Source organism: Anolis carolinensis, chromosome 1, assembly GCF_035594765.1.
Source record: "Anolis carolinensis isolate JA03-04 chromosome 1, rAnoCar3.1.pri, whole genome shotgun sequence".
In the NCBI taxonomy this organism is placed as follows: Eukaryota; Metazoa; Chordata; class Lepidosauria; order Squamata; family Dactyloidae; genus Anolis; species Anolis carolinensis.
The window spans coordinates 38,022,956-38,039,801 of NC_085841.1; the positions used below are offsets into that span (position 1 = coordinate 38,022,956).

The following is a 16,846-nucleotide window of genomic DNA, read 5'->3' on the forward strand; positions in this document are numbered from 1 at the left end:
GTTACGCATGTACTTCATAAAGTATGAGTGGCAGACGGTGCAAGTTTATTATGCCTTTAGTGCATTCCTGATAAAGCTGCAACAGATATCAGAATCATGCTATTAAAATGAAAGAGAGATGGATAAGATATTGCTATAACTGTGTGCAGTAATGGACTCAAAGAAAAGCAGTAAGGACTAGATTTAGAAAAGATGGTGTTGTTGACCAATTCTGTATTCAGCAAAGATCTTGCCTACTCCTTATTTACAGCATTTATATATTCCGCCCTTCTCACCCCGAAGGGGACTCAGGGCGGATCACATTACACATATAGGCAAACATTCAATGCCTTTTAACATAGAACAAAGACAAACAAACATAGGCTCCGAGCCGGGCCTCGAACTCATGACCTCCTGGTCAGTGATTCATTGCAGTGATTGATTGCAGCTGCTCTCCAGCCTGCGCCACAGCCTGAGCCCAGTCCTTGAAAGACTAAACTCATACTTTGAGGAAGCTTTTGGATTTGGCATTATCATTGGAAGCCCAAGCGGCTCATAGCAATGTTAATTTGAACAAGATAGTTGCTGTAGGTTTGTTCTTAAGTTAAATTTGTACGTTAGTTGGAACAGGTACATTTTAAAGTGTAATTTCAGCCATTATATACATAAGCTTCGGGTAGCATAAGGAAGGGTTGGCACCCCTATAGTATTTGTTTTGCTGTCTGTGTCCCTGTTCAGAATATTTCATCTCACTTTCTGTCGCGGTGATAATTTGATTTTGAAGAAATTGGCTTGTTGTGGAAACAAGGATTGATGATAAAGCTTCAGTGGAGACAACTTTTCCCCATGATAATTCTTCCAGGAATGAATTTCCCTTCATAGGAGTAGATTTCCTCTGACTTCCTGTTGTGTTCTTAACTATGAATTGTTTGTTGAGTCGGATGTTTGTTACTCGGGGACTGCCTGTACTAACTTCAAATCTATACTTATTTAAATTTATCCATATTATTCATTAAACTGTACAGCTACAAGATCTCCTTGAAATGACTTAGTGACTAACTCATACTATATGGCTGAATATGCACAATAAGGTTTCCTTATTCAATTGTGCAAGGCTTTATATTGTTTTACATTTCCCAAATATCTGTGTCACTCACCTTGCTTACACCCATACAAGCTTCCTTTCCATGCACAGACACACATCCTGCTGAGTTAGTTGGGTGGAAACTTATCTGTTACTCTATTTTCAGCAACTGAAGTAAGATAAGGACAAAAGGGAAAGTAAGAGGAAGAGAGCGAAACTGGGAAATTTTAAAAGCAGATGAAAAAATGGGATGGCAGAGGAAGAATTGAGCTTGTCCTTGCTAAAAAGGTCCCTAATTGGAGGATGCGTAGCACTATTGTTGGGACTGCTTATGTACATCATGTGCCATACTGCCAAGTTTCCCCATGTCAATTCATGTTTACATAGTGTTTGCTAATCCCTTACGTTGCTTCTGTAAAAGAGGTGTCCTCCAGTGCTCACCACATTTCTGTTGACGGTTATGTCCAGCAGTATCAAATGAGGGAGGGGGGAATTTTTGGTATCAAACAAAATGAAATAGATCAACAATAACAAAGAGTGACATCAAACCTTGAAAGATGTAGCATTTGCAAAAGACCCATGTAATTACATAGTTGGATTACTGTAATGCAGTAACCTAGGCTGGTTCCTATTTATGATCTCTATGTGTTCACTAGTTTAGGGAATGTGTAAGGACTATGAAAGTCCCCTCCTATGGGGCAGCAGCCACTGCAAGTGATTGCAGTGTATCACCCTGTCCATTGGTTCACATATGCCTTTTATAAAGAGGTGCTTTTATTGACTTGGAAAGTTCTGGTGGAATATTGTGAAGAAGACTTTTCTTATGTGAAGCACTTGATGATTTTATGGTTAAAAATTAGGTTCAGTGCCTTAAATTCCGCCTAGAAGAACCACAAAGTCAGTCCTGATACTGAAGAACTATGGTAATAAGTTTAAAGCAAATTGTACTTCCCCCACAAAGCATTTATTATACATATATACCATGCATACGTATTTGCCTAGAGCACTTTATTGTGACTAATCCTGTGGGATTGGAATTGATGTGATTGTCAAAGTGCTCATAGTAAAATATACAAAAAATATGTTTAGTTCTTGGTGTACCTTAGTAAATGAGTGCCCTTCCTTCATTAGAAATCCCAGAGTAAAGTCTGCAGGACAGGGAGAGAGCTGGTACCATGTGTTTATCCCAGCTGGGTGCTTATTCCAATTTAATACACCCGTTTTGGAAGTGCTCCTACTTGCATGTATCATCCTGTTCTCTTGCTTCCCCTTGTTTCTTCTAAACCCATCCTGCTTGGGTCTGTAGCTTGCAATTAGCACTATTTAATAGTTGTTAAATAGGGTAATTGGCTGTTATCCTCACAGAGGTGTTCCTTCAGCAGCTGATATTTTTCAGTGAACCCAGGCTAACAGTCCTTGAGCTCTCAGAGAGAAGCTAAATTGAAATTCAGTTATTTCCTTGCTCTAAAAATCATGAATTCCTTCCTGACCTGAAACTTCTCTAGTGGGTGAGAGGATCAATCTTCACATCTGTTTTTAGTAAGCAATAATGTATAACAAATTGCAGCAGATCACATTTCCACAGGGATATGCTCTAGACATTTTCAGCTTTCCTGAGATGCACAATGAAGACTTAAATGCTAGTCACTAATTGGCTTGTTCTCCTGCAGCGATCCCATATGTGAGTGGAAAATGTTGAAATGTTAACTGAAAAAAATCACCAAGAAAATTGAACCATTATCCATAAAAGGTCTAAAAAAGATTCTTACTTATATATGATGAGTTTAAGCTGTTTTGTCAGACATGCCACAAAAAGTATCTGACCAATACATTGTGTTTCACTCTCCAATGATGTCTGCCTGCTCAGGATGTAGGTGTTGCTCCAAATGTGATGATGCAATAATGGCACGTCTTGACAAGGCTGTTCTCCCCCCCCCCCCCCCCCGGCCCAGTTTTAGGCATTGGGTTTATTTAATGCACTTTTAATTTGGTATATGAAAGGATTGTGAATGATTCAAGTAGATATGACCTTTTGGTTTGATTTCTACAGAGCATTTCTGAAATGTGATTGTTATTTGAATTAGAAAGGATCCCATTTCTGTTAGCCAGGAGACCAGGAATTGTGTGTGTTTGTGGGGGGGGGGGGGGGGCACATGGAGAAAACCTCCGGTCAACTAGATTCTGTGAACTCCCCACATGGCGCTGCATATCTAACTTTCAAAACTTTGATCCAGTTGAGTTGTCCACATTTTTGGTTACTCCTTGCACTGATTTATGACTTAGTAGGACACTTTCCCTTTTACCTGCACCTGCAGATTACAGTGCTTCCATTCATTCTGTACATACTCACTTAGGCTTGGTTCTGATTCTTCTCCTAACATTTAGACGAAACCGTTGCTTGTCTCGTGAAAGACTTGACCCTATTGTCCACTTACAGGCATAAAATGACTTGTGTTGAGCTATATGTGGTAGCAGTGGGTGGCCAAGGACCAGTTGTTGTTGCTGATGTCATTAATTAGTTTCAATTGCATGGGGAAGTATTTTTTTTGATATCTCCTTGCACAGTAAACAAAAAAGTAAAACAACTTGCAGAATTCTCCATTCTATGAGTTTTTGCATTTTCAGATTCTGGCCATGCTAAACACACACATGGAACTTCAGCTGTTCCCATCTTGAACAGCATTGTGATATGTGATTGCGTGCATGTTTAATCTGCTGTCCATACTTTATGGTGGGCACCATAGAGAGACAGTGGCCACCACATCTTTGACAAAGAACATATTGGGGTTGTTGTGTGTTTTCCTGGCTGTATGGCCATGTTCCAGAAGTATTCTCTCCTGATGTTTCACCCACATCTATGGCAGGCATCCTCAGAGGTTGTGAGGTATAAGGTTATGAAGTTGTATACCTCACAACCTCTGAGGATGCCTGCCATAGATGTGGGTGAAACGTCAGGAGAGAATACTTCTGGAACATAGCCATACAGCCTGGAAAATACACAACAACCCTGTGATTCCGAACATGAAAGCCTTCGACAACACAAAGAACATATTTCTTACAATACTATAGATTTTTAGCTCGCTCTTTATATAATACTTGCTTATAACAGTCAGATAGTCTCAAATATCAAATCAATAATAAGTATCCTCTCCTAGTGATCTAGTCCGCTTTTCTCTAAACACAAAGACTTTCAATACTTTAGGGTTGGGCTGTAGAGGAACTGGTTTAAGAAATGTAGAAATTCAGATAGGTGGCAAATGCAAGTCCATCTGTTGCCAAATTAGTGCATTGACACAATAGTTGCATTATAATGAGATCCAGCCAGTTTTTGCTTGCTATTTATATGCTTCAAATAATTTCCTTTGTAAGTGTGGTTAAGGCCTTGGGGCTTGCCACCTTAATTAATGCCTCCTGCCTCCTGTTTGTTGGGTTTTTCCCTTTCAGTGAGAGCATCTCCACTGTGTTTTATCTTTTACTGATGATAAATCATGATAAAATTCACACTATGAGGTCCATGCACTGCTGATCATTTATCACCACTGGACTTTTCTTTTCACCACTGATTTATAGCATAGTTACAATTGTTACAGCAAGGAAGATTAATTATGATCACACATAAAAGGTGCTTTAAATGGTGGGCATCTATCAAACAAAATAACCCAATATTTAAAGCTATTTAAGTTGGGAATGTGTCAGCAATGGATGCAATTCTTTGAAAAAATGTTGCATAGAAACATCTTGTGTGTGTGCCATCATCTTGTGTGAGCCCATTAATTTAACAGGATTGTCTTAGGCAAGGAATATTCAGAGATGGTCTTGCAAATTCCTCCTTCTGAAGTAGAGGATGCATCTACACCGCAATATAGTTTGACATCACTTTCACTGTCATGGCTCAGTGGTATGGAATTATAGGAGTTGTAGTTTGGTGAGGCACCTACACTCTTTGGCAGAGAAGTCTCATGATCCTGGGGCAAGAAATGGGTCGAAAGAAATGGAAGTACCAAGTGACCCTTTGGCCTTTGCCATTGGCTTGAAGAATGTACAATTTCTGCTTCATTTCTGCAAAGATCAAAACTAACATATAAACTTGTGTATACATTGAAGGCAGGCTTGATATGACTTGTGGATATCAAGCGGGGGAAACCCCAGTGCCACCTAAAGTGGAAACTACTCCTGCCTACTGTTGCTATTTTCTCACCCAGGCATTCAAAAGGCCAAAAGCAACACCAGACAGAATAGAGGAGGTTGGTACTTCTTTTAGGTTCTCCTGGTGTGGACTAAGTTTTTAGCCACTCTGCTTAGAGAAGGGAATTGTTCTTTTTTTATAAGAGTTAAGGCACAACACATTGACCCATGCATAAGTCATCCAAGCCTTTTTGAGTATACGTTTGACTAGAATTTCAAGACTTATGCATGAGTACAGCTTATGTCCTCACAATTTATGTCTAATGCATGTAATGGAAGGCAACCTGTGAAGCATTATAGAACTTTCTATGTTCAATACTACTTTGGGGGGCTAAGCCAGGTTATAAAAGTGTTTATCTAGACATTAATGGCTGGTGTTGGGAAAGCCAACAACCTAGATTACTTCACACTAAGTGCTTATGTCTCAAACATAAGCTGATGCTGTGAAATACATTTTGACATAACTGGGTAGGGGACCAAATCATGTCAGGGTTGAGCATAGGCAATACTTTGAAGTAATAGGGGAGCCAAGAATTGTGCCAGGAGATCAGAGCTGAGAACAAACCCAAAACCAGTGGATGTCAGAACTATAGGACAAACCAGGAGACAGGATTACAGCTCAAGCCAGAGATACAGAAAGCTGCCAAAGCATTATCAAGGGAGGCATGTGTGAGAGAGTTAATTAACACAGATGAGTAGGTGAAAGAAAAATGTTAGTGGCTCTGTATGGCCTTGCCCAACACTGATAGCCTGTGTTTTCTGGCAGGTTAGCTACAGCTGTCTAAGTTAAATAAGGTTCATCTGAACTATAGAATGAATGCAGTTTGACAGTACTTTAACCGCAATGGCTCAATGCTATGGGATCATAGGGTTAGGATTGAGACCTGGCAGTTAAAGTGGTGTCCAGCTGCATTAGTCTACAATGTAAATGCACCCAAGGTCTTCCACTTAAAGTAGAAGTTGCAACCTACAGTTCAGTGGCTGACCATATGGAGTAGCTGAATGCAGATACAGACAGGCAGACAGTCCTTTAAGAAAATGAAAATTGTATCAAAGCTGAAGTTTAATCCTTCACTTCCATAATGGCTTCGGTGTAAACCACTGTAGATGAACATGCTCCTTGTCTGTTTTCTAGACCACAGTTCATACCAGCTGTCAATTTAGTTGCAGACCTACACTGAAGTACTCCTAGGTTTACATGGAAATGTCTTCCAACTTCAGTTAGTGACTTTCAGAAGTTTATGGTTTCCCCACTTTACATGACAAGTTATTTTCAGTTAGTCTTGGAAAAGACATTCCCCCACTTTGCAATAAAAATTGTGGCCCATTCCACTCTGGAATTATACTTGGATGACAATGCTATCACATTGTGAATTGGATAAAATGCATTGTGGGTTAAAATGTATTTTGCATACATTTGTACAAGCCACTGCTACAACGAATAGCATGGCCATTAGCTAATTAAAAAAACTCTGGCAAGTGCACTTAAAACAGCATTTTTGTCTTTCACATGTGCTCACCATCAGTAGATGAAAAGGTCAAAAACAGTAAAGTAGTCTCTGTTAAATTAGTTTTACATTCATTGAATGTAAACCCTTGGCCTTAAGAATGGACTGTATGGAATATCACTTGTTAAAAAGACTGTGTGTGCTGCATTCCTCAGTCTTGGTGTGTGCTAATTGTTTATGTCAGAACAAGGCTATATATAAAGTATTCATTAAGACAGAAAGACATGTACTAATTTCTTTCAAAGACAACATGAGGAAGAATATATTTTGCTGTGGATTTTCAGAATTCTTCCAGCTTTAGGGTATTTCCAGATGGACAGCATTTGGTGCCCTAATGTGCTGGACACTATTTCATCCTTTCTACATTAAGAGATTAATTGTGTGAAGAAAAACAAATGGAAAAAGCAACGAGTATGGAAAGGATGTTACAAACATTGCATAATTCCACAACTGAAGTTGAATTTTGCACAATAAATGTATAACTGCAAGCACACACAGACTCTCTAAGCCATACCAGGGCCTGCCTATGCCAAAACTGCTGTATCTAACAAATTCCTTTGAGTCTTTTTTTTTGCACTGTGCTAGGATTTAACATCTCTAAGCATGATAGCCCTTAGCCACTGTTTTTATACTTTAAGCTTTCAGCAACTATTCATTTCTGTTGAAAAAGAAGTAGTGCTTAATTTGGACCTATTCCAGATAGTCATCTCATTCTTTTGCAGGAAACAGTAATTCTTGAAAACTTCCTAATTATTCTCCCACACAAAATACAGAAAATAATTTCATTATCATTTTAATCCCCTTTTGAAATGACAGTGTGATTCCTTAGTATGGGGAATGAAGGCATATGTATGGGTCGGAACCAGGAACGTTTATGCTCACGATCTTAGCAATTCTGTGACTGAGACGATCTAAATATAACCAGACTGACTCTGCTCCATTATGAAATTTTCCACATGTGTATAGGGCTAATTTTCTAACAATTTTTTTAAACCAAGGAGTAATTGGGTTGTTGTATGTTTTCCGGGGTGTATGGCCATGAGGCTGTATGGCCTCTGAGGATGCCTGCCATAGATGTGAGTGAAACGTCAGGAGAGAATACTTCTGGAACATGGCCATACAGCCCGGAAAACATACAACAACCCTGTGATCCCAGCCATGAAAGCCTTCGACAACACAAGAAGTAATTTCTTTTAATAATGGTATCTTGTAACCCTTTCTGTTTTCTTTCTTCTTCTTCCCAGCTAGTATTGCCAGAGTATTCAATCCACTGCCTTTTCTGTATAATGTTTCTGTGTGCACAAGAATGGCTCACCCTTGGCTTAAATATTCCTCTGCTTTTCTATCACTTCTGGAGGTAAGTCAGAATCCTGCTTGGAGATCAGTTTGCTTCTGGGATAGTCACATCTAGTCTCTCCTTCCCTGATAGTATGTATTGCTGCACTGTTTGTATAGCAGAAAGAGCCTAAATTTAATACTTGCAATTTTAACTTGTGTAGAGATGCTGAGAGTGACACGGGGACCAGCCTAGACCATTCATTCAAGCAAGCGCTGCATGTATACAGATATTACTTTCTTCATTTGACACACACTGCTGCAATTTGATGCTGCTTTAATACAACTTAATATGCATTCTTATTTACTTACATCTGCTTTAATCATATTGTGTGTTGCCTTAAATCTGGTGGGGACAAATACCAAATAAATTATTAAATGTAAACAAATAAATATAGAGAGTTTTTTATAGGAAGAGCAAGCAACACCATAGTTTTCTATGAATAAATCTGTCCTTCTTGCAGGTTATTATTTTTGTCTCTCTTTGGTATAAGATTTTTCTTCACTTATAGAAGAATATGTGTGGAAAATATTATCTTGGAATGAAAAAAATCTAACTATTTTGCAAGTGTGAGGTTTTATTTCAGGTGTAATGTTTCTCTGTATTGATTCCTCTGTGGAAGAGATACATTCATGCTTTGAATTAGAGGTCTTTAGGAAAACACAAAGAAAATCTAGTTATGATTCAAGATAATGTGGCGTTCATGAGGACTTGTGGCTTGGTGCAATGTATGCCAGAAAATTGCTGATTCTCTCCAGGTGTTTCCTTCTCTTTTTCAGGTATTTCCATTGTCCAGCAGACAGCACAGAGTTAGCATATGATCCGCCAGCAGTAATGAATGCAGATACCTTGCGCTACTGCCAAAGAGAGGCTTGGTGTAAACTAGCTTTTTATCTCCTCTCATTCTTCTACTACCTTTACTGGTAAGATTGGTCTCACTTCTCTTAAGTAAAGATTGTCTCCAATCTGCTGCCCTCCAGATGTGTTTGGAGGACAACTCCTATTTATTCTTCTGACTCAATTGGAGAATGAAGTCCAACAAGTCTGGAAAGCACCAAATTGGGGAATACTGCCTCATAAGCTGAAGAAAAGCTGAAGAAAAAAATATGTATACAAAAACTGTGAAGCATGTACAGTAACTGTAGCTGAAAATGATTATAAAGAGAAGTTGAAATATGCCTCTCTTTGCCGGGTCTTTCAGATTAATTGTTGATCATCTCCCCTGTCATCTTCACCAGAAAACAATTATGATGTTCTATATATTTTAGTATTTTTCAAAGCTTGGCGTTAATGGCAACTCCTAGAACCCCTCACTAGTTGAGTAACATTTCTAAGCACTGGTATTTTCTTACTTGACATACCAGTGTTATTAAATTAAATCGCTGTTTTGATTTAGAAGAGTCACTACCATATGACTTTCCCCCTCAGGTCCCTTGGGATCAAATCATTAATCACATACAGATGACTATTTATTAGAAGAGCCTGAATCATATATTTGGTGTGGGGAAACTGGGCATCAGTATGACAAGTGTTTTATTTCCTCAGCTGTATATCCAAGAACACAATGAGCACCATGCATTTGCATTTGCTAATGTAATCATTTATTAATTTATGCATGCAATGTTAAAACCTTTTATTTGAGCTGAAAGAGATTATTTCGTCCAAATGTAATTTGGTTATGATAGGGACACATTTCTGCAGCATCTCCTTAGTGGTGTGCCATCAGTCATAACATAGTATTATGTGAGCTGTTAATGTAAGAGCAAGTTCAGGACATGCATTTATGTTCCATTAGATGAACAATGCTATTCCAGAGGGTGGATAAAATCAATAAAGCACACAGATAGCTTGTATCTCAAGTAATTTTGAAAAGAAGGAAGTAAACTGTCAACTGAATTAGAAATTTATCAGGACATTTGGCAATGACATTAGGTCAGAATTTAAATATGAGTAGGTGGTATGGTGTAACATGATTTTGAATAGGTGGTGAGAAATACCAGAAGAGTAAACTAAAGGTGATGGTAATTAATCCATGGACTAATAGCAGCAACTGGATAGTTGGATAGTTCCATTGAATGAATGTGACTTTTTCGGTTGACTAGATATATGTATTGCCCATCAATTTACTGGGTTTACTTTGGATGGGATTAACAACTGAAGTTAGTCTCACATAAACATTGTGCCTAGAAAAATCATTTTAGACTACAGCTATTCTGGACCATTGGCTGGAAGACTGTAGACTCTTTAGTGGAAAAAAATTCTTACAAATCCTGAGATTTCCTAAAATAGCTAGAGCAACCGGGATAGCTTCTTTAAAAATTGAACTAAAATCTGGAGCAGATTCAGCACTCTATTGCCATGGATTCACCACCATACCAAAGAGCCATCAGTATTATGCACTCTTATTCTGTTTTTGCTGTTAAATGTGACACACATATCTTCTACCTCTTTGTGTGAGGAGAAGCTTCATGTATAAACAACTCTGAAAACAAAGGATGCAGTAACTTTCCAGAAGCTAAGCAAGCCTGAGTTTGGTCCCAGGAGATGGCCATCAGAACTTCCATGATGCCCTGAAATCAATGGACGAAATATAAAATATGTCTATGTAAAGCAACAAAATATAGAAACACTCAGTGAAATATAAAACATGCAAATATGTGATCATATCTAGCTTGGCTACTGCTGCAGTATTTCAATGTATTCCCTTAGAAATGTTTTATATAACATTTTAAAAATTACATATGCATTCTAATGGATTCCACTGTATAGATATATTCCAGAACTACAGTGGATATAGATGTTTCTTCCATCACCATCTCATTAATTTTCACATTTCTTCTATCCTGTGTTGGGAATGAGATCATAGAAACAAGTAAAAAATAAAGTCACATTTAATTAAAGAAAACCCTGACTGTACTTCAGGGGATTGCCAGCAAAAGCTTCAGAAAGCAAACATACTTTTAAAAAGGATATTATTTGTTAGTGTCACATTTGGAACGATTTAAGTGTGAAAATGAGTAGGAAACAGAAAAATGAAGTATTATGTAATGCAGCTTTAAATATTTAATTTTTGGTAATTATTTTTAAATCCATCAGAATTTAATTTCAAACTATAGATACAGTGAAAAAGCATGAATAGCAAGGGAAGAACCAAGACTTCAGAGTCAGCATAAATTGTAGAGTATGAAAGGAGTAGGACAATAAAGGTGGCTTTATATATTTCAAAGAAATCCTTTCAACCTGTACCTTTTTCTTTTATATTCAGCATGATCTACGCTTTAGTGACTTCCTAATTCAAAGATGCTACTAAAAACGGGAAGCAACAAAGGATGCAGACTAAAGACAAGGCAGCCTACAGTGATGCTCGATGCATAAAGCACTGCAGAGAGATGGAAGCTTTGAATCCCACCTCCATGCAGGATGTCAAAGAAAAGAAAAAGCCTCCTTAGGGGAAACAGTTGACTACAGAAATGAAAAAACTTGAAGTGATAAGAAGCTGCTCAAACTGCTTTTCTTTCTTACCTCTCAGTGTTTTGTGGTTTTGGATTTGTGATTTTCTAATGTAAACAAAACAAATATGTATTTATAAGATAAACGTACCTACTTTTGAAGAGAGCTCCATCTGCACGCGGTGGAAGAGGAATTCTGTCACATCCATTTTATCATGCAAGAATTACAAGAAGAAGAAGAAGGATTGTATAGCAAGAATGGTTCCCTACAGTAATTACAGATAAGAAGGCGACTGTGGCTAAAATGCTGTTGTCAGAACTGAATTGCTGGTTGGAGGAAAGAAATGAAAACATGCGACTAGTTGCTCTTGTAATTCACATAATGAAGATGGAAGATGTCTTGTCAGGACACATGGCAGAAATACATTCAGAATATGTACCTTGTCATTCCAAACTGCAGATCTTTTATATGGTTCTCTGTTAGAATATTTCAGAAATGCTGAACCACTTCACACATGGTGCAGCAAAGTAGTACCAGTGCATTATGTAGGCTGAGACAATTTTGTCAAGAATTCAATAGTCGAATATTTCTCTTACTGGAGAAAATATATGCTAGTTGCACATATGAAGATGTGACAGAGCACTTCGCGCAATTCAGAATATGAGTTATAAATGACCACATTGCTTTAGTCAGCATTCTTGTCCCGTGACTTGGGTTGTATGGTCCCATTGCATCTAACGTTACTGGGGCTGTTCAGTTTTTTCCTTGTGCCAAATGAATATTGTAGAAAATAGAAATAAACTGTCATTCTCTTTTTTGTATACAAGATTCCTAATTTCATTTGAGATCTGGCAGTCACCAAGAATACAGTTGGTGCTGAGTGTGTATGATGTATATTATATGCACACATTTTCTCATGCAAATATACGTACATATTTCCTAGTGTATCAGCCGGTATGAACTTTACATTTTTTTTAAATGCGGCAATCCTGAATGCACTTGCTAGTGAATAAATTCCACTCAACGTTTGAGGTAATATACTTCTAAGTTACTGTGCTTAAGGGTGTCCTGGTCATGATAGATTTTGAAAACATGTTACACATTATATTTAAAAAAATATTTAGTTAGTATAGAGTTAAATAATGTGTTGCCCCATGGATGCTGTGAGCTGCAATTCCCATAAACCACAGTAGTTAACTAGTGCTGTAGGATAATGGGAATTACAATCCAACAATTTTCTCCCTTTCATTGTAAATCATCAGAAAGGTGGGTAATATAAATAAATATTGAGTTCATTGCCATAGGGGAATGGCTACCATTTTTGAAAGGTGCTCAAAATGACTATTCCATGGCTAACAACTACAAGTACTACAGTTATGCATTCCATGCTTTCAGGTCTTATATTGAATGGGGTCAACTGAAAATATCAAAGCATTCAAGTGAAGTTGCTTTCCCCAGCCTCACCAGGAAAGATGAACAGATCATGCTGGTTAATCAAGAATCCAGCATTTGTTTGTTTTTTACAGAAAGGAATGCATTTCTTACTGAATACATTTAATAGTATAGAAAAGCTTTCTATAGCAGGTAAGTGTGAAACACATGTCAGAGTGCCCCTGACCCAATGGGTAGTATGGTATGTAAATATTTGTTGTAATCGAGCAACGTTGTACTATGAACAGTATAAATGAAGGGCTGTCTCCAGATTTTCTCTTTTTTAAAGATATGCATTCTTGTTGAACTTTTAAAAACTTGATTATACATTATGGCTGTATGGAATGGAATTCAGCACCTCCACCTGTCAGGAGCTCTTCCCCATGTCTGGGTGCCTCTTATGGTCATTCAGTGGACAGTGTTGTCTGCGGAAAGCAACAGGATTTGTTTGTTTATTTGGGACATTTCTATATTGCCTTTCTCCAAGGACTCAAGGTGGTTTACAACCATAGTTAAAATATAACAATATAAAACAATCCATTAAAATAATCCCAAGTTCGTCCATATCGGACGTAATATTATCAAAATTAATTAAGCAGTCTAAAATACCCAGGAAAGTAAAATGTGATTATAAAGTGCAGGTCCTAGGATCCTGTCACCATTAGTTAAAATGAACTTTCAGAAGATCTCCTGCTGATCCCTGAAAGACCAGGGGGATTATGTTGTCTTCCTAAAATTGGATGCAGGAATGCAACCAGTTGCTGCCTGATCTCCACTAGGCTGGCTTCCCTTGATCTCTCCTGACTGCTAAACATCTCCACCAATACGGATGAAGATGTGGACTTACATTTTTCTTATCCCACTGGTAAACTTCATGTAAGAAGAAGCATGACTGCTGCCCCTTCAAGATGATCATGCATGAGTGCTTTTTGCCCTCAAAATTATTGTTTGCTGTATATCTTATTTTGAAAACATTTCCTTGGTTATGAGGTTATGAGCAACAGATAGCCTATTACTGTAAAAGTTGTTGTTGTTGTTGTTGTTGTTGTTGTTGTTGTTGCAATAGACAGTTGCTACAAGCCCAGTTTCTGTTGAGTTTCTATTCTCATAAATTACTGTTAGGAAAGAAAACAACAATGTATTGAATTTATAAAATAAATAAATAAAGTTACTTGCCCTTTAGTGTACTGTAGATCAGAAACCAAAAAATCCTAGCAGAAGTCTGCTGACATTGATTGACATTTTGAACTTTTCACCATGTTCCATTTTGTACATAAATGGCTATATCCAGTTGGCCTTTCTCTACTGATGGAAAGATTTGATTGTGGAAAGGTTTATTTCAATGGAATGGGGGTGGGGAGAAGCAATTTCCAATTATTCTCCCACCTACTGTGGTCTCTCTCATTTTATTAATAAGGTTCTTCCCAACTTTCGGTGCAGATTGGAAGGGAAGGGCTGCAGGCAGAGGAGGAATTGCTGAAAATAACTCTGTATTTGACTGGTTGAATTTTCACTGGGTCAGAACCCTTTCCATCAGTGGAGGGCTATCAGTTGGATACAACCCAATGAATATAACTCTGGAGCTTTGAGTAGATTTATATTGAGTTGCTTGATGATACTTCTTGACATTTCTTGATGTGTCTTATTTCCATACAAGCACTCTCCTGAGTTTAAAATAGAAAGGTGGCACATTTATTTAATTTGTGGATGTTGTGATTGTGACATGGATTGTAACATTAGATATAGGCATATTCAGTCTCTCCAGATTCTTAGATGTTTTTTTGAATGGTTGTAATCCCCACATAGACTCCTAGTCCTACTTTATTTTTATTTTTTTTGTTTTACAATTTTCTATAGAAATATAGTAGTAAATTATGAAGTTGTTTATTACTGCATTTGTTTGCTTGACCAAATATCTCCCCTGTCCCCTCATAGATATGCACTTTCTCTGTAGATACCACTTTCCAAATCCCGAGTTCACAGATGAGTGCACTCAGGAAGACAACAGTAGTGTGTGTGAGCTCTTGGTATCTACTGCTGGCACAACAGCAGTAATTAAGTTGCTGTGGATCAAAAGAGCAACCTTACACACATACTCATACATATACTGTACATACTGAATCTGAGATCTTAAATGGAGGAAAGGTTCCCACCACCACCACCTTTAATTTCAACACTATAACAAATTTGAAATGTATCCTTCCCACCTTACTTACTTAGGCGATCCCTCCTAGTTCGAGGATGATGGTCCTCCATTTCTTGGAAGATGCCTGTGCATGACTTTCTTTAATGTGTGGAGGTCGGTGCACGGCCGGTCTTCACAGATTGAGGTCCCAGCAGTGGTGTGATTAACACAAGGAGAGTGGCTTCTCAATCTGTTGCAGCCTTCTTCTGCCTTCACAGCCGTTGTAATATGTACCATGTTATCCTCTGCCTGCTCCGCCGTTGAGGTCTTTGGGTCTTCGGATTGTGCTTGGTCTAGAACCTCCCCTGTGGCCACTCCTGGAAGTGTGTGACTCCCGTGGTTGTGCCCACAGGTTCATTGGAACACGCAAGCCCCCTCACCACGTCAAGGTGACAATCCATCGAGGGATTGTCACCAGAGATGCTTATTGCTAAGGCTCTAGAGAGAGGTGTTGTTTTTTAAAGAAGTTAAATAATATTTAGAGATAGTGAAAACAGCCAGAAATAGAATAGAGTGAGGGATTTGAATATACCTCCTTTGATTGTCACAATTCATGTGATAACACAATGTACTAGTTTTAACAAAACTCTTTCCTTTTGGGAAGGAACAAAGACTTCAGAATAAAATGCAGAAGTAATGGAAATGGTTCAAAACATTATGTAACTGGGAAAATGTCATTTGGATTTATTTTTTTTAAGTGAGAAAGCAAATACTGCCACTTTTTAATACACTTGTCTAATCTGGATGAATTCTCAGAGGAGCAAATATTTTTCAATTCCTGCTCTTAACTAACTGCTAGCTATTTCTACTAAGACATCTATAGGTCACTGCATGATAAGAAGAGTGGAGATGCTTCATGACAAACAGGAAAAATGTCCCTAAATCTGAAGATGGAAATAGAATTCTGAAATAGACAAGTCATTTACATCTAGGGAAGAACAAATGGAAGAGTTCCATCTGTGCATCATTGAACTTTACATCATTGATCTCGGATACATTACTATTCTAGTAAGCTATTCCGTTCTGCTTTATGGGGGTGTCCTGTTTATTTTCACATCCTTTTCTATGCACAGTAATAAAATGTCCATGAGCCCAGCGTATCCTTTTATGCAGTGATTCATTCCATATTTTCCATGCTGATGAATGCTGCTTGTGTTTAACAGTGCATTATGATAAACCATCTAAAACCATGCTGCAATTGTTCACTGTGGCACATGCATCAATGACATTTAGAAGGACTAATTCTAGGGGTAAGAATTTTTCTGCAAGATATTTTAATGGCCCCTTGGTTTAACTCCCTTCTGTCTCTGTTAAAAACAAGTCCTAAGGGTACAATATGGGGCAGTCCAGTAGAGTCTTAGAGCTGGAAGGAAAACCCAAGGGACATCTACCTCACTCTACCAATGCAGGAATTTGCTGAACACCCTTGAGAGATAGATATATCTAACCTCTGTTTAAAAACCTCCAGTTAAAGATAGTCCACCACCATCTGAGGTAGTCTATTGTTAAAGAGCTTTCACTGTCAGGAAGTTCTTAATGATTACATAAGCTAGAATTGTCAACACTTTTCAGAAGCAGGGCTTCAGAAGTCCTTCAAACTGTTAATAGAAATAGCATTTTTATGAAATGTGGGTGCTGTCCTGATATTGAACAACATGTGACCACACAGCATAACACGCAGTATAGTT

The 16,846-nt window shown here is 38.0% G+C and overlaps 1 protein-coding gene across 2 annotated transcripts in view; it reads left to right on the forward strand.

Annotated features, from left to right (window-relative positions):
• Nucleotides 1-12,368, forward strand: part of cnih3 (cornichon family AMPA receptor auxiliary protein 3) — a 106,022-nt gene extending 93,654 nt beyond the window's left edge. For both annotated transcript variants that reach the window (XM_003216071.4, XM_062972572.1), the window contains exons 4-6: nt 8,001-8,113; nt 8,872-9,015; nt 11,358-12,368. In XM_003216071.4, the coding sequence (XP_003216119.1) occupies nt 8,001-8,113; nt 8,872-9,015; nt 11,358-11,385 (285 nt within the window). In that variant the 3' untranslated portion in view covers nt 11,386-12,368. The remainder of the gene's footprint in view (nt 1-8,000; nt 8,114-8,871; nt 9,016-11,357) is intronic.
• The last annotated feature ends 4,478 nt before the right edge of the window (nt 12,369-16,846 follow it).